Genomic DNA, 19,699 nt, shown 5'->3' with positions numbered 1-19,699 from the left:
TCAGTGTGAAGGTCGTATACGGCGCTGCTGTGCCATCCCCTGTGCCACCCTATAGAGCTCCGGCTCAGATGGGCGTTGTGTGAAAGATTATGCAATGCCATATCGGCACAGGGGATGGCACAGCACTGTGTATAAAAAACCTAACAACTGGACAATGGGTTTTAGAGAAAGGGGGAGAGTATACGTGAGCGGGACAGTCATGGGGGTTTCTCTAGACGCACATCGCCTGCTTTCGTACTTGACATTGTTCTCTGCCTTCTCTCCTCTGTGTTCCTCCGCCTCATCGTCCTCTCCTTGTGAGTTACAGGCACCGTTTAGTCACAGCAGGATCTACAAGCCCGGGGACGTGGTTCTGGGCGGCTTGTTCGATATCCACCTCTCCTCCGTCTTCCCTGATCTGTCCTTCACCTCCAAGCAACGGGACCCCGTTTGCCATGGGTGAGCATATCACAGATCATACATAGCCAAGCAGCCGAACAGGGACTTTGTTTTGATGTATGGTATAACATGTCAGGGACGTGCATTCATACACATCGAAGAGGGCTTCAGCCCCATGCCCAGCTTTTACCCCGTCTGTAAAACAACTGCCCTTTCCCAGACCATGGAAGAAATGCAAATGCCACTCCTTTCCATGCCATGCCGGATGCATCAGGCAGCATTCAGGAGAATTGCTTTTTTTTTACCCCCGAAGTCTCCTGAACTTACTTGAACACAGTATTTTGCGTTGAACAAATTCGTTTAGAAATCCATGTCGTACGGATCTACAAGCTCTCAACGCGTCGCAGCGCGCAACGCGCTGAGAGCTTGTAGATCTGCTAGTTTTGTCTAAAAGTGCCCTCTTACGGGATTTCAGCCCCCTGCCCCTCTAACACTCTCTGCACGTCCCTGTACCATATAATAATACCAAGATCGATGTATAACAGAGGTGAAAATGAAAGCTTAAAGTTGCATTTCTTTGTGTTACAGTTTCTTCATTAACGCGTTCAGACGGGCCCAGACCATGGCCTTTGCCGTGGCAGAGATCAACGCAAACCCCAGCCTGCTCCCCAACGTCACGCTGGGGTATCTTCTCTACGACACCTGTTTCACACTCGGAGTGGCATTCCGCGCAACACTCTCATTGGTCGGTGGGAGAGAGGAACGCTTTCGATTGGACGAGAGCTGTGTCGGCTCTCCCCCGGTTCTCGGAATTGTGGGTGCTGAATCCTCAGCCAATTCCATTGCCATCTCTAGTGTGTTAGGTTTGTACAGAGTGCCCATGGTAAGTGTACTAACGTGAAGCCTCGCTGCTACCATCACCGTGACCAAATTTGACTGAGATTTGACTGCAATTGGATTTATTTATTTTTTTATTTTTTTCAGTTTGACCCACCAGTTTTGGAGATATGGATTATAGAGTAATGTCTTGCGGAAAACAGAGAGTTGAGAAAACAGGCTTTAAAGGTTCACTTTTGTGGTCTCTTAACATTACACCTATCTACATGTTATGTCATATTTACATGTCGATTTAAGCTCTGACACTTATCTCAGACAGTACAGTATGTGAAGAGTCTGACTATGCTATTAACTTTTTTTTAAATGGTGGGGGGGACATTTTTTATCCTCTGGTGAAAAGCTGGACTTTGCGCGATGGCAGTCTCTCAGTCAAATCTGGTCACTGATGATTTTGTTGTTTATCAAATATAATATGATGTACAATGTTAAGTATATAGTATTGTTAAAGCTTGAAAGACATAGAACATAATTATGTACTTGCAGGCAGATTTAGAATGCAGGTTTTCATTTAAGGTCAGGGTGCAATGCATTTTGTGTTCCACGTTTGATTCATCCTGGACCCGGATATAATGTCTTGGTTGGGGAGTAAGCTATTTGGTTTCATTTTCAGAATGTGTTATGTTGTGGAAATTGAACATTTCCTCGTGAGAGAATGAAGAGATGCTACTAATATGCATTTTAGAAGGATTTATTCAATGAAATGCAAAGCTTTTGCACACCTACAAGCGACAGGTGCGTAGGAGAGGGTACGGTGCCCCAAAAATGAACAAGGAAAAAACAACCGCACACTGTCTTCAAATGCAGTGACCACCAATTTATTTAAAGGGAAATGTAGCAACGTTTCAGCCTATGCGGCCTTCAAGATAGCCTGATGAAGGCCGCATAGGCTGAAACGTTGCTACATTTCCCTTTAAATAAATTGGTGGTCACTGCATTTGAAGACAGTGTGCGGTTGTTTTTTCCTTGTTCAGAAGGATTTATTCAACACAAAAGATGTCAATAATATGACAATAATTACTATGTAATATAATAATGAGAACTATACTAATGAGAGAATAAGAGTAAAGATGTGAAAGGAACAATGAAACGGGTTGGAAACAGTGTTGTTTTTGGCATAGTTTTTTAAGTCATAGTCTCTTGAATATAGTTTTCATTTAGTTTCAATTACATTTTAGTCAAATGGAATGTATTTTGGCGGGCCTTGATGCCGTCATAATGACTGTTTTTACACTTGCTGAAAATAGCCGATCTACAAAGCTCACAACGCGTCGCAACCAAGTGTTGTGAGCTTGCAACCAAGTGTAAAATGACTTATACTGGATGTGTTGTCCACTATAGTCCCTTCCTAACATTTTAGTCTACTTTTTATTTGTTGACGAAAACGTCAGTATATTTTGTCTCAGTTTTAGTCATCGTAGCTTAGTTTTCATGTAGTTTCAATGTAGTTTTCGTTGGTGGAAAAAGGTAGTCGACGAACATTTTTCATCTTAGTTTTAGTCGACGAAAACGCCACTGTTGGAAGGAGATGGAAGAAGGAAAGGTGGACAGGGGTCCGGCTGCCTTTAAAGCAATGGAAGGCAACGGGAGTCTGACACCGATCTGGATGTTGGGGCAGCTTAAATACAGATCCTACAAGGATACATAGTTGATAGGATAATATGTGGCACGAGACTGGCACTCAGTAGGGATGCACAATGAATCGGCCCCCGTCCAACTGTCAGAGCTGGCTTTCAGGTGCCTGTGCCAGGCAACCTGCGCGTTGCGGTCGCGATGCTTCCCCAAAAAAGAGGTTATGACAGACAGCGTATCTGTATCAGGGTCCGAGTTGTTTTCCCCGTGTGGGGTCTGTTGCGCGGAAAAGTGTGTCCCAGGGCCAGTATTAATCTGTGTCCGTCCCAACATGCATTTCACTGGTGACACGTGATTTGCGGGGAGATGAGTTGTTAACTTGTTTTTGACGCAAATTAATTAAATTAAAGATGAATGGTAGAATGTTTGGTGTGTGTAATGCAGGGCAGATTGAGGTTGGAAGGCTATGCAGCGCTATAGGCTCCGTGCGTGGCGTTGTGAACTTGTGAGGAGGCGCTGGAAGCGAGCAGCTGTCTTGCTCTATGCTAAGGAAGTATTCTGACTGAAAGACAGCGACCGAGCAAAACAGACAGCGAGCGAGCGCTAAATTATTAGATATATAGCAGCTTTAATACTCCTATCATGCTCTAGTAATAGTTTGGTATGAAGAATGTAAAATGAAGCCGTTCTTGTCACTGTACTGTTAGGAAGTGAAAGACATGTGTTGTGATGAGCTTTATGTAATGAACATACAAAGGATCTGTAGCTGTCAACCCTTTTATTTATCTGTAAAAGAAGAAATGGGACAGTGATTTTTTTTAAGAGTAGATATTTTACATTTTACAATGCGTTCTATGAAGACAACATACTACAGAGAATCTACACAAATAATGAAACTAAGTGATTGAAATACACTATACACAATATGTTTGTCCAAACAACACATGTCAACACACAGATCAATGTGGGCAAACACTGCTTCTCATATTGTTATATCAGTGTCCGCAAGTTTTACAAGTTGACAATCTATTCAAAAATAAATGTAGTATAGTCCGTCATGTTTAATGTATCTAGCTGATAATTGACATTAAGTGTCAACATAATGCCGTATTTGAAGAAAAAACACTCATCATTTAACAGCTTTTCCTTTTCTAGACATGTCTTCATGTGTGTTTTTAGATTGCAATTCTGACTAAAGCCTTTTTCACAAACTACACGTAAAGGGTTTGATCACCACAATCACTTTTGGCATCTTCACTTTTCTACCCTCACTTTTATCTCCAATATATTCTTTGCTCAGCCAATAAAATAATCACTGTGGGGTGACATGCCAATGTTTGTGTTCACACAAACCCGGAAACCTTATGTAACTTTCCTATTCTACCCCGGATTTGAACCTTGTTGCCTGAATATGAAACACATATTCAGGACACAGAGCAAAGAAAATAGTACAAGAGCAAAAACAATGAACGAAAATGAATAAAATAAATTACATTAAATGTCAATGTAGAATAAGAATTACACCGTCTCAATGTACGGAAGCAGCAAACATGCATGCATGTTTTAGCTGTGATTTAAAATAACAGCTAGAGGGTTAATTAATTTATTAATTTATTTTGATTGCTTAAATCCATGATCCAGAAGCTAACACATTTTAAATGTTTCACTCATGTCATCAAAACAGGAAGAAAGTATGTTGGTGAAATATCTTTCTGTACATGGCAGCAGTAGAGAGGAAATATAATCACGGAGAGATTATTTATCCCATCCTGCCATTTTAAACATGTGTGAAATTTAGATTTGACCATGAGAGAATTAGGGGTGACAAATAGCTTGAGTTGTTTTTGTCCCCTTTCAGATGTTGATGTTGTCACAGGGAAGCTAAGTATTTTCCAGTCTAAGTAATTTGAATGCAAATTATTCCGATCTTAGGTAGGCTACATGCACTCTACTTATCATACTAAAAGGATCACATGCAAATTAGTTGGCCCATCCTTCCATTCAGCAATAGGGTTACACACCCTAACCCATTATCACCTGTCAATTTGCAATGGAACATAATAGGCTATCCTCCAAAACATTCCACAACATTCACAACCAATGTCTTCTAACAAGGTAGGTAAGGGTGGAATTCCCATAGCCTAAAGGGCTTTTCCCCTGTATGAGTCCTCATGTGTAATTTTAGATTATCCTTTCGACTAAAGCCTGTGCCACAAACGGTACACGTAAAGGGCTTTTCCCCTATATGAGTCCTCATGTGTCTTTTTAGATTAGTCTTTTGACTGCAGCCCTTGCCACAAACTGTACACTTAAAGGGTCTTTCCCCTGTGTGGGTCCCCATGTGTCTTTTTAGATCAACCGTTCGACTAAAGCCTGTGCCACAAACTGTACACGTAAAGGGTTTAAAGGGTTTTTCCCCTGTGTGGGTCCTCATGTGTAATTTTAGATTATCCTTTCGACTAAAGCCTGTGTCACAAACTGTACACGTAAAGGGTTTTCCCCCTGTGTGGGTCCTCATGTGTAATTTTAGATGATCCTTTCGACTAAAGCCTGTGCCACAAACTGTACACGTAAAGGGCTTTTCCCCTGTGTGATTAATCACGTGTAATTTTAGAGTATACTTTCGACTAAAGCCTGCGCCACAAACTGTACACATATAGGGTTTTTCCCCTGTGTGAGTCAACATGTGTACTTTTAGATTACCCCTTCGATTAAAGCCACTGTCACACACTGTACAAACAAATGGACTTTCCCCTGAATGAATCAGTGTGTGCGTCTTCAGAGTTCCCATGCGATTAAACATTTTACCACAATCTGCACAACTAAAACATTTCTTACCTATTTGACTCCTCGTGGAGTGACCTTTTTTTGGTGATTTGAGGTCATGGAGCAGCTTGTTGTGTTGAGTATTGTGCAATTGCTGTATGTTTAAACCTGACTGGTCATCCGTGGTCTCATCCCACTCATCACTGTCTTCAGTGATGTCAGATTCCGAACAGTGTGAAGAGATGAGCTGATCGTCACTAGTTGGTTGTGATGTTCCACAGTCCTCTACATCAGCTTGTGTTTCCATGTGTTTAGATGAGATGCTGGCTACAGGTTCTGTTTGTATGTTTTCATCATATTCATGTTTCACTGATAGTACTGTCTCTGTTGATCCACCGTCCTCTGATCTTTGAAGTAGCTCATCATGTTCCTCCATCTGTGGAGATGATGGTTCCTCTTTGATCAGACTGGAGGTTCTCTCCTCCTGTTCATCTTTAATCTGTGGAGACTCTGGTTCCTCTTTGATCAGACTGGAGGTTCTCTCCTCCTGTTCATCTTTAATCTGTAGAGACCCTGGTTCTTCTTTGACCAGACTGGATGTTCTCTCCTGTTGCTCAGGGAATACCTCCTCTTTACACACAAGGAGGTGTATGGATTCTAGACAGAAGATACAGAATAGAAACCCATTATTACATGAAACTTCTGCTGTTAGTTCCATATCTGTCCCAATGTTGTTTTGATTACAGTGTGAAGTGTCACACAAATGATTGTTTCTTACCTCAACACTGCTAAAACAAGCCTCTCCTTGTTTCTCAAATATAATTTATCATTAGCTACAACCTATTGCTATCAGATATAACCACAGAGAATGCAAGTTTAACCCGAACATGAATGGATTGATGCAGTTGGAAGAGTTACCGTGTTCAAACATGTTCAAGCCTTTAACCGTTAACATAGTAAAGGTTAACATAGTAGTAAAGGTTTTACCAACCTGTTCTGTGTAGTTTGGTGATTGGTTGTAAAACCATATCCAGTAGAATGCGTTGGCGGTCAGTTTCTTGCTTGATTTGGAAAGCTTCATCCTCGTACTCTGTTATAATTCTTCCAACAATCCCAAATATCTCTTCAGCCGCAGCAGATAGTCTCTGGTTGACCAAGGACTTCAATGTTTGTAGTAAAGCCATAACTCAAAACCTGCCCACATAAACTGATACTAGAGGGGTTTTTTAAAGAGCAAAAATCTTAGAAAATGAAGTACTAAAGTTTAAGTAGAACCAAAACAAAGCTAGTGCAGAAAGTAGTGGTTCAGCTCTTAACAACTAGCAGAGATTAAAGTGACTCCAAGCAGAACAAACTCTTGTTAAATACTAACAGAGGACCCTGATGCTCCAATCAGAGTCAGGGGGGCGGGACACAACAATAGAACTAAACTGGCCAATCACTGCTCCCAACAACAAGGCAACTCAATGATTTATATCAAACATTAAGCAAATTAATCATTATAAAATGACAATCAGATTCAGTGAAAAGATAAAGATGAATTAAAAGTTTTATATTCTACCCTGGATCTGAACCTTATTGCCTAACAGAAAACACATTCAGGGCACAGAGCAAAAACAATAAACTGATAAAATAATTAATTTAAATGAAATGTCAGTGTAGAACATTATTTACACCATCTCAATGAAAGGCAGTGACAAACATGCATGCATATAACACTGTTACAATAGTCAAGCCTACTGAAGATTAATACATGGGCAAGTTTTTCTAGCACCTATTTGGACTTCATTTAATCTGACTTTGATTGTGCTAATGTGGCTGCTTAGAGTTCTGAGTCAATGACTAAGTCAAGGTTTGAAGCTGAGCGCTGGACTTTTATCCACCATCCACCATCCAAAACAATTACTTCAGTTTTGTCTCTTTGTCACTGTATTGTTTACAGTACAAGATGTACATGTGCGTCTTGTGATGATCTTTCTGTAGTGAACACACAAAGGAACACAAAGGAAATTACACAAAGGAAATTACGGACAGTAATTTCAATGCATTCTATGAAGACAACATACTACGGATAATCTAAACAAATAATCAAACTAAGTGATTGAATACACTATGACCATGTGTGTGTGCAGTGGGTGTGGTGAATTTATTCTGCCTGACTATGAAACGTGCTGCTCCACGATTGGCGTACGTTGGTCACTACCCTTAACCTGACCAACTTCTTCCATTCTCATCGACTGAGACTGGAAGCCCCACTGCTACATATGTCCAGGCCATAGTCACTGCCCTAGCCAGAATACATGACGCCTAAAACACGAGAAACATTCTCCTTGCTGATCTGCAATTGTTTTTTTAACAATTCCAGGGGAGGTCCCTGGAATAACATATTTTCAGATGGGGGTCAGCGGCCAATTACATATAATTTTTGGGGTCCTTGACATGAAATAGTTTGAGAACCACTGACATAGAAACAAAACTGTCAGGATTTAGAAGACATTTGTAGAATCTAAATACGTAGGTCTAAATAGGTTAATAAGTAACTAACCTAGTGAGGGTGTGCTAACTCATAAGACATGACTCTTTTACCTCCCTTGATAAGACATTACACATTTCAGACAACAGTAATGTCTTGCTCTATGCTAAGGAAGTATTCTGACTGAAAGACAGCAACCGAGCAAAATAGACAGCAACCGAGCGCTAAATTATTAGATAGATAGCAGCTTTAATACTCCTATCATGCTCTAGTAATAGTTTGGTATGAAGAATGTAAAATGAAGCCGTTCTTGTCACTGTACTGTTAGGAAGTGAAAGACATGTGTTGTGATGAGCTTTATGTATAATGAACATACAAAGGATCTGTAGCTGTAAACCCTTTATTTATCTGTAAAAGAAGAAATGGGACAGTGATTTTTTTTCATGATTAAATATTTTACATTTTACAATGCGTTCTATGAAGACAACATACTACAGAGAATCTACACAAATAATGAAACTAAGTGATTGAAATACACTATACACAATATGTTTGTCCAAACAACACATGTCAACACACAGAGCAATGTGGGCAAACACTGCTTCTCATATTGTTATATCAGTGTCCGCAAGTTTTACAAGTTGACAATCTATTCAAAAAGAAATTTAATATAGTCCGTCATGTTTAATGTATCTAGCTGATAATTGACATTAAGTGTCAACATAATGCCGTATTTGAAGAAAAAACACTCATCATTTAACAGCTTTTCCTTTTCTAGACATGTCTTCATGTGTGTTTTTAGATTGCAATTCTGACTAAAGCCTTTTTCACAAACTACACGTAAGCCAATAAAATCATCACTATGGGTTGATCAGCCAATCACAAGCCAATGTTTGTGTTTGTTTGTGTTATGTAACTTTCCTATTCTACCCCGGATTTGAACCTTGTTGCCTGAATATAAAACACATATTCAGGACACAGAGCAAAGAAATAGTACAAGAGCAAAAACAATGAACGGAAATGAATGAAACAATTTAAATAAATTACATTAAATGTCAGTGTAGAATAATAATTACACCGTCTCAATGTACGGAAGCAGCAAACATGCATGCATGTTTTTAGCTGTGATTTAAAATAACAGCTAGAGGGTTAATTAATTTATCAATTTATTTTGATTGCTTAAATCCATGATCTAGAAGCTGAGAACACATTTTAAATGTTTCACTCATGTAATCAAAACAGGAAGAAAGTATATGTTGGTGAAATATCTTTCTGTACATGGAAGCAGTAGAGAGGAAATATAATCACGGAGAGATTATTTATCCCATCCTGCCATTTTAAACATGTGTGGAATTTAGATTTGACCATGAGAGAATTAGGGGTGACAAATAACTTGAGTTGTTTTTGTCCCCTTTCAGATGCTGATGTTGTCACAGGGATGCTAAGTATTTTCCATTGCATTCAAAGTAATTTGAATGCAAATGATTCAGATCTTAGGTAGGCTACATGCACTCTACTTATCATACTAAAAGGATCACATGCAAATTGGTTGGCCCATCCTTCCATTCAGCAATAGGGTTACACAATCTAACCCATTATCACCTGTCCATTTGCAACATTGCATATATCCTCCAAAACATTCCACAACATTCACAACCAAGCTAGGTCTTCTAACAAGGTAGGTAAGGGTGGAATTCCCATAGCCTACGACTAGAAATAATAATGGAATTATCTGTGTTATAACTGGTATTGTACAGTAGCATCATCCTTACTGCATCCATCCAATCCATACACATCAACTGACTCAATCGTCCATCAAGAGTAAATTGTCAATCCGAAAGACATGTTTCACATGTTTCATGCATACCAATTGTCAGATAACATATCAACTCCATGTCCACAACTACTATTATTCTGTCATAGTTTTACCATCATCACAGTATGACTAAGGGAGGTGTCACCATCCTTAAACAAAACTGTTAGAACATGAAGCATTTCTTATTATATGCTAGATGTACATGTAGGCCTAGTTACAGGCTAAGTACAATGGACAGTACATGTTCAATGTAGAAAGTTAAAGTAAAATACATGTAGACTGTACAATTATACTCCTATCATGCTCTAGTAATAGTTTGGTGTGAATAATGTAAAATGTAGCCAATCTTTTCACTGTATTGTTCACAGTAGATGTCCATACTTAAAGGAAGTGAAAGACATGTGTTGTGATGAGCTTTCTGTAATGAACATACAAAGGATCTGTAGCTGTCAACCCTTTATTTGTAAAAGAAGAAATGGGACAGTGATTTTTTACAGGGTAAATATTCAACATTTTTGTATGTTACCTTGCATTCTATGAAGACAACATACTACAGCGAATCTACACAAATAATGAAACTAAGTGATTGAAGTACACTATGATAATGTTAGTCCAAACAACACACAATGTGGGCAAACACTGCTTCTCATATTGTTATATCAGTGTCAGCAGGCCATTTTACAAGTTGACAATCTATTTAAAAAAGAGCACTCTTCTAGACATGTCTTCATGTGTGTTTTTAGATTGAAATTCAACAAACTGTACACATAAAAGGTTTGATCACCACAATCACTTTTGGCGTCTTTATTTTCTGCCCTCACCTTTATCTTCAATATATTCTTTGCTCAGTCAAATCAAATCATCACTATGGGGTGATCAGCCAATCACAAGCCAATGTTTGTATTCACACATACCTGGGAAACTGGGCATGGATGGGGATAGCGCCCCTCAAAAAAGCAATAATCATTTAACAGCTTTGTTCCTCTTTGTGAGTCTTCATGTGTGTTTTTAGACTTCCATTCAGACTAAAGCCTTTTTCACAAACTGTACACGTGAAGGGCTTTTCCCCTGTATGAGTCCTCATGTGTCTTTTTAGATCAACCATTCGAACAAAGCCTGTGCCACAAACTGTACACGTAAAGGGCTTTTCCCCTGTGTGATTAATCATGTGTAATTTTAGAATATGCTTTCGACTAAAGCATCTGCCACAAACTGTACACGTAAAGGGGTTTTCCCCTGTATGAGTCCTCATGTGTCTTTTTAGACTAGCCTTTTGACTGCAGCCCTTGCCACAAACTGTACACTTAAAGGGCTTTTCCCCTGTGTGGGTCCCCATGTGTCTTTTTAGATCAACCGTTCGAACAAAGCCTGTGCCACAAACTGTACACGTAAAGGGCTTTTCCCCTGTGTGATTAATCGTGTGTAATTTTAGAATATGCTTTCGACTAAAGCATCTGCCACAAACTGTACACGTAAAGGGTTTTTCCCCTGTGTGTGTCCTCATGTGTAATTTTAGATGATCCTTTCGACTAAAGACTGTGCCACAAACTGTACACGTAAAGGGCTTTTCCCCTGTGTGATTAATCATGTGCAATTTTAGATTATACTTTCGACTAAAGCCTGTGCCACAAACTGTACACGTAAAGGGCTTTTCCCCTGTGTGAGTCAACATGTGTAATTTTAGATCACTAGTTGGTTATGATGTTCCACAGTCCTCTACATCAGCTTGTATTTCCATGTGTTTAGATGAGGTGCTGGCTACAGGTTCTGTTTGTATGTTTTCATCATATTCATGTTTCACTGATAGTAATGTCTCCGTTGATCCAACATCCTCCTCTGATCTTTGAAGTAGCTCATCATGTTCCTCCATCTGTGGAGACTCTGGTTCCTCTTTGATCAGACTGGAGGTTCTCTCCTCCTGTTCATCTTTAATCTGTGGAGACTCTGGTTCCTCTTTGATCAGACTGGAGGTTCTCTCCTCCTGTTCATCTTTAATCTGTAGAGACCCTGGTTCCTCTTTGACCAGACTGGATGTTCTCTCCTGCTGCTCAGGGAATACCTCCTCTTTACACACAAGGAGTTGTATGGATTCTAGACAGAAGATACAGAATAGAAACCCATTATTACATGAAACTTCTGCTCTTAGTTCCATATCTGTCCCAATGTTGTTTTGATTCCAGTGTGAAGTGTCACACAAATGATTGTTTCTTACCTCAACACTGCTAAAACAAGCCTCTCCTTGTTTCTCAAATTATAATTTATCATTAGCTACAACCTATTGCTATCAGATATATCCACAGAGAATGCAAGTTTAACCCGAACATGAATGGATTGATGCAGTTGAAAGAGTTACCGTGTTCAAACATGTTCAAGCCTTTAACCGTTAACATAGTAAAGGTTAACATAGTAAAGGTTTTACCAACCTGTTCTGTGTAGTTTGACGATTGGTTGTAAAACCATATCCAGTAGACTGCGTTGGTGGTCAGTTTCTTGCTTGATTTGGAAAGCTTCATTCTCGTACTCTGTTATAATTCTTCCAACAATCCCAAATATCTCTTCAGCCGCAGCAGATAGTCTCTGGTTGACCAAGGACTTCAATGTTTGTAGTAAAGCCATAACTCAAAACCTGCCCACATAAACTGATACTAGAGGGGTTTTTTAAAGAGCAAAAATCTTAGAAAATGAAGTACTAAAGTTTAAGTAGAACCAAAACAAAGCTAGTGCAGAAAGTAGTGGTTCAGCTCTTAACAACTAGCAGAGATTAAAGTGACTCCAAGCAGAACAAACTCTTGTTAAATACTAACAGAGGACCCTGATGCTCCAATCAGAGTCAGGGGGGCGGGACACAACAATAGAACTAAACTGGCCAATCACTGCTCCCAACAACAAGGCAACTCAATGTTTTATATCAAACATTAAGCAAATTAATCATTATAAAATGACAATCAGATTCAGTGAAAAAATAAAGATGAATTAAAAGTTTTCTATTCTACCCTGGATCTGAACCTTATTGCCTAACAGAAAACACATTCAGGGCACAGAGCAAAAACAATAAACTGATAAAATAATTAATTTAAATGAAATGTCAGTGTAGAACATTATTTACACCATCTCAATGAAAGGCAGCGACAAACATGCATGCATGTAACACTGGCTGCGGTTACATGAGGGCTTTTTCATTCAGAATGAAAACTTCAGAATGAATTAATTCAGAAGTAATGTTTTTTGCTGCGTGTTTACATGGGAAAGGTCATTCCGAATGAGTGTTTACATGGACAATACTTTTAAATCCCATTATTTCATTCCACATCAGGTTTGGGGCTGGGAAGGCTTCTGATTGGATAGGGGGCGGGTGGATATGTTTACGTCCAGTGGTGGAAAGTACATTTACTTTAGCACTAAAGTACAATTTTGAGGTATTTCTACTTTACTTTCCAATTGTTTTGCTTTTACTACACTACATTTCAGTTAAACAAAATAATAATAATAATAATAATAGAAAAACACTTTTATGCAGTATTACTTTTTATTGGATGTATCCTGTAGCCTATGAGAGGTTTCTAATAATAATTTCTTAATATAATTAATAGCAAAACAAGAGCATAATATAGCCATACCAATTACATGGAAACAAGCATGCACAGAAAGACCAGAATGAACTTCAATCGGTCAGTTACATCAGATCTAAGTTTAAATCAGATTGACCATTTTCATTCCGATTTAAGTTTTTGTAGGTGTTTACATGAGAACTTTTAATAGGATTTAACTTTTATTCTGAATGAAAAGGGGATTTAACTGTCCATGTAAACGTAGCCACTGTTAAAATAGTCAAGCCTACTGAAGATTAATACATGGGCAAGTTTGTCTAGCACCTAATTGGACATACGTCATTTAATCTGACTTTGATTGTGCTAATGTGGCTTAGAGTTCTTAGTCCATGACTTAACCCATTCTGACCTGAGATCAGATTCATACGAGGTTTCTACTGGACACACACTGGTCTGATTAAGTCAAGGTTTGAAGCTGAGCGCTGGACTTTTATCCACCATCCTTGATTCCAAAACAATTACTTCAGTTTTGTCTCTTTGTCACTGTATTGTTTACAGTACAAGATGCACATACACATGTCTAGTGATGATCTTCCTGTAGTGAACACACAAAGGTTATGTAGCTGTCTCAACCCTTTATTTGAAAAAGGAGAAATTACGGACAGTAATTTCAATGCATTCTATGAAGACAACATACTACGGATAATCTAAACAAATAATCAAACTAAGTGATTGAATACACTATATGACCATGTGTGTGTGCAGTGGGTGTGGTGAATTTATTCTGCCTGACTATGAAACGTGCTGCTCCACGTTTGTCGTCCGAGAGCGTACGTTGGTCACTACCCTTAACCTGACCAACTTCTTCCATTCTCATCGACTGAGACTGGAAGCCCCACTGCTACATATGTCCAGGCCATAGTCACTGCCCTATGCAGAATACATGACGCCTGAAACACGAGAAACATTCTCCTTGCGTTCAGTTCATAAAACCTTAGAACTTGTCGTCTTGCTGCCTGCACGGTCTGAAGCTTGCCTATACAGAGGAATAGCTGCTTGACTTCCCTGTATGCACCCACTGCTTAACCCATTCTGGGTGGTGGCCCCTCTTGTTGTTTTAAGAATGTTGTTATACTTTAGCTATTGAAAAATAGCAGATCTACAAGCTCATAGCACGGCACTACAAGCTTGTAGATCGGCAATTGTTTTTTAGGGGAGGTCCCTGGAATAACATATTTTCAGATGGGGGTCAGCGGCCAATTACATATAATTTTTGGGGTCCTTGACATGAAATAGTTTGAGAACCACTGACATAGAAACAAAACTGTCAGGATTTAGAAGACATTTATAGAATCTAAATAGGTAGTGAGGGCCACTCGTATCCTCATACATCATCTCATTCCTTCCTCAGTCATGTAAAACCATGAATGAAATGAAATGGAATTCCGGCCAATCACAATTTGCATCCTCACTTTTATCTTCAAAGTTTGTGTTCACACGCGCACTACAAGCTGGACATAGCCTTCAATAAAACATAATAATAAATAATAGCCTAAAAGGAATATGAATTGTATTTCTGTCACATAAAAATCACACTCTTCTTATCTCATCATTTAGTGCCCTCAACACACATTAAGTCCATAGACTTGGATGGCAAACGAGTTATGTCATAAGTGCTCTAAAGTTTAGAGCACTTATGAAGTAAATCTTTTGCCAGGATACTACAATGTTTGTTTAGAGTCTAAACAAACATCGTAATATCCTCAAAGTCCATAGACTTGGCTGTCATAAGTGCTCTAAACAAATATTAGAAATCCAATAGACTTGGCTGCCATATGACATAATGTTCAAAAATAGTGCATTGGTATTTGGAGGGGCAAAACAAAACCTTTTTCTTTCTCTTTCTTCTTCTTAAGAAAGTTGTATAACAGAACAGATGTTTTGTGTGTTTTCCAGGTAAGTTACTATGCCATGTGTGCGTGTCTGAGTGACCGGAATCAGTACCCTTCCTTCTTTAGAACCATCATGAGTACCACCATCCAGGTGAACCTCTCTAAGTAGTGCATGTTCCACACAGTTGACAAATACCTCCCTCTAGTGAGTGTAATTGATATTGCATGTCACCTCTCTTTGCTTGTATGCAACTACTGGAGACTTGACAGCATTGTGGAATCTGTACAGGAGATTCAGACAGACAGACAGACTGACTGACTGACTGACTGACTCACTGACTGACTCACTGACTCACTGACTGACTGACTGACTCACTTTGTGAATAAACGAGTCTAATCTCTTGTCCATCATTCTTTGCCCATTCAGGTGCGAGCCATGCTCCAGATCATGAGACGGTTCGAGTGGACCTGGGCAGGACTGCTGTTTAAGGACGACGCCTACGGTCACGACGTCGCCCAGATCTTCCAGACTGAGCTGGCCCAGTCCGGTTGGGGTTGCCTGGCGTATGCGGAGGTCCTGCCCTGGGACAGTGACCCCGCCGAGCTGCAGAGGATCGTCTCTGTGATGGGGAAGTCCACGGCTCGGGTGGTCGTTGTCGTCGAATATGGGACCCGTGCGATTAGACTCATGGACGAGGTTAGGGTTGTGATCCCATGACCCATTTAGATATGATGCCGATTCTATTTTATTAATTTTTTTACCGTGTAAATCCTCACCTACGTTTTCTGAAAAGCTCAAAGGAGCATTCAGTGATTTGGAACACCCCCTGGTCCGCCCCGGTAACAAGATGTTTACATAAGTGGGCCAACAGCACACACACCAAGGCCCGCCCTTGCTCGATCATGCTTGGCGGAAGGCCACTCTCTAACCTGATTGGATGAAGGCTGGGCAACCTAGCCAAAAACGAAACCTAAGTGTTTGTTTTTTTTTACCCCAGGGGTTAACTGGGGACAGGGAGGAACTCCTTATATGGTCAGCACACTCTATAATAGGGAGGTTTATCACAACAAAACAAAAAAATAAGTGATATTTGAATTAAGTGAAATCACTGAATATACCTTTAAAATAATTGCATACATTCAACACGCGCGCGCGCGCACGCACGCACACACACACACACACATGTATATTATATATATACTGTATTCAACAGGTGGTTAAGCAGAAGGTGACGGGGCTGCAGTGGATAGCCGATGTGGCCTGGACCACAGACCCAAACCTCCAGGTTCCTCACTACATACCGTACCTGAGAGGCACCCTGGGTGTTGTAGTCCGTCGTGGAGAGATACCAGGCCTCAAGGAATTCTTGTTGAAAATACACCCTGAACATTACCGTGACAACAGCCACGGACACACCATCGTGAGTCTTTTGGTTATACTTTCAAGGTGATCTTTATTGTTAAAACCGTGTACAGGCCGCCTACATACCTTTCTGCAGGGCGTGGGAGCGGGGTTCATTATAACGTTTCTCAAGCTTTACTTTGGCTAGTTCATTCAATTGTGTGATATTGTCCTGAAGAAGAAGGAACTGCCACTGTGTGGTATTAATGGTAAATAGTGCATTTCTATAGCGCTTTTATCCAAGGCACTTTACAATGTGCATTATAGCACATTCACCTTTTCACACACCGATGGCAGAGGAAACCAGGCAAGGCATCAAACTGCTGATCGGGAGCAATTGGGGTCTCATGCTGTGTCTTGCTCAAGGACACTTCGACACTAACTCTGGGGAAGCCTGTTCAAGCCCGGGAACCTTCAGAAATTTCGTATTTAAGCTGCAATTTCTATCTCACGTGTTTTTGAAATACTCACAAGGTTTTATATTTCTGTGTTAAGTCTTGATTTCTTTTTCTTCTTCAGGTGAGGCAGTTTTGGGAGCACACGTTTCAGTGTAAATTTGCACCCCTTCCGTCAGAGTGGGTGGACGCTGGTGGAAGGGTGTGTACTGGACAGGAGGACCTGGGGACAGCAGAGACTACCCTGCTGGATGTGTCTGACCTCAGGATAGAGTACAACGTGTACAAGGCCGTGTACGCTGTGGCCCACGCCCTCCATGACATGCTGCAGTGTGTGCCAGGAAGAGGGCCTTTCACTGGGCACAGCTGTGCCAGTTTGCAGGCAATACAGCCATGGCAGGTGCAATGTGGTATTAATTCACAGTTCACAAGAGTTTCTAGTTATGGACTTAATTTTGAATAATAATTAAAGTGTTATTAAAGTATAATGTTTACCAATGTCAGTTGTTTGTTTAATTATTGGGTGGGAAGGATGTATTTCTCTGCATGTGCTGGGAAACAGAAGCAAACTGAATTTGCCATGCAGGTTTGAAAAAGGTGTCAGGTTCAAATTGGCCTCATTTCACTCATGGCAAATCAGGTGTGTTCGTGTGTGTGTGTGTGTGTGTGTGTGTGTGTGTGTGTGTGTGGGGCGGGGGGGTACTTTGCAGGGAAAGATCAGGGAAAGTGAACACAGGTGTGAAGAGGGCAGATGTCATGTCTGTCGCAGCTTGTTTAAAAGTCTCTTCTTCATCATTTTGTTGTTCACCGTCATTTCCATAGCTTGTGTATTACCTGCAGAGGATCAACTTCACCACATCGTTTGGTGATCACGTGTCATTTGACGAGAACAGCGACGCCTTACCCATCTGTGATGTCATGAACTGGGCGTGGTTCCCCGATGGAAGTGTAAAGGTTCAGAGCGTGGGTCTGTTCAAGGAGTCAGAATCCGCGGGTGAAGAGCTCATCCTTGACGAAGACGGCATCTTCTGGAACTTTGAAACCAAAAAGGTCACTTTGGCTGGCTTAAAATACCCTGTATTTTTGTTTAGACTGAATCGATCGAAATGTTTTACTTACTTACTCTCCTCTGTAGCCTCCTCGGTCCGTGTGCAGTGAGAGCTGCTCCCCTGGAACCCGTGTGGCCAGAAGGAAAGGAGAACCTGTCTGCTGCTTTGACTGCATCGCTTGTTCTGAGGGAGAGATCAGCAATGAGACTGGTAGGTTTAGGTTTACGTTATGAATGTTTACAGTAGGTTATCTTTAGGCTGATACTGTACATGTCTGTGACTTTAATAGCCTCTCCTTTGTTAGACTCTACAGAGTGCACCAGTTGCCCAGAGGACTTCTGGTCCAGTCCCCAGCGTGACCACTGTGTCCCAAAGAGCGTGGAGTTCCTCTCCTACCATGAGGGCCTGGGTATCTCCTTGACATTCATCTCATTGCTAGGCACACTTATCTGTGCCGTTGTCCTGGGGATTTTCATCTACCACCGAGACACACCCATGGTACGTGTCAACAACTCAGAACTCAGCTTCCAACTTCTGATGTCACTCAAACTGTGTTTCATGTGCTCACTCCTGTTCATTGGCCGTCCCAGGCTCTGGACTTGTCAGCTGAGGCATGCAGTGTTTGGGATCAGCTTTGTGCTCTGTGTCTCGTGTATCCTCATAAAGACTATGGTGGTGTTGGCCGTGTTCAAGGCCTCCAAGCCTGGGGGTGCAGACATTATGAAGTTTTTCGGTGCGATGCAGCAAAGAGGAACAGTTCTGGCTCTCACTTCCATCCAGGCAATAATCTGCATAGCCTGGTTTGTGTCTGCCTCACCAACTCCTCATAAAAACACACAATACAACAGCGGTAAGATAGTCTATGATTGTGAAGTGGGATCAACAGTTGGTTTTGCAGTGTTACTAGGTTATATTGGTTTACTGGCACTCCTCAGCTTCGTCTTAGCATTCATGGCTAGGAATCTTCCAGACAACTTCAATGAAGCCAAGCTAATCACGTTCAGCATGTTGATCTTCTGTGCTGTGTGGATAGCCTTCATCCCAGCATATATCAGCTCTCCAGGCAAATATGCAGACGTAGTGGAGGTATTTGCTATTTTAGCATCTAGCTTTGGTCTATTGGTGGCGCTGTTTGGACCAAAGTGTTATATAATAATTTTGAAACCTGAGAGAAACACTAAGAAGTCCATCATGGGTCGAGGTGTCACCAAGATGTAGAATAATTCAAAGATAATATTTTTCTGACTGTTTATGATTATATGGATATATTTGATTACCGATCACCTTGTTATTATTATTACTTCCGCAAGCAGAGGGCGCAAGTATTGTGGTGTGGTCGCGCTGGTACGAATGCACTTGTATGCTTGGTAGGTATTGATGGTGACGTAATTAAGATATGTATCAATGCCGAGTTATAACTGGCTTTTGATGGTGACGTAATAAAGATAGGCTTCAGATTACATACATGTATACATACAGACATTACCTTTAATTCACCCGACACTGAAACCTTC

The 19,699-nt window shown here is 40.6% G+C and overlaps 1 protein-coding gene across 1 annotated transcript; it reads left to right on the top strand.

The window, feature by feature from the left end:
* Window positions 1-199: 199 nt before the first annotated feature.
* On the top strand, window positions 200-19,403 carry LOC310857994 (extracellular calcium-sensing receptor-like; the record flags this gene model as incomplete). Its single annotated transcript, XM_083764038.1, has 8 exons — window positions 200-438; window positions 967-1,261; window positions 15,767-16,036; window positions 16,626-16,760; window positions 17,261-17,536; window positions 17,959-18,186; window positions 18,272-18,395; window positions 18,490-19,403. 8 exons carry the CDS (start codon window positions 200-202, stop codon window positions 19,401-19,403), a joined length of 2,481 nt encoding a protein of 826 aa, XP_083620164.1.
* Window positions 19,404-19,699: the final 296 nt, after the last annotated feature.

Source organism: Protomyctophum parallelum (assembly GCF_964188405.1).
Source record: "Protomyctophum parallelum genome assembly, chromosome: 4".
In the NCBI taxonomy this organism is placed as follows: Eukaryota; Metazoa; Chordata; class Actinopteri; order Myctophiformes; family Myctophidae; genus Protomyctophum; species Protomyctophum parallelum.
This window is presented reverse-complemented; position numbering and strand designations above follow the sequence as displayed.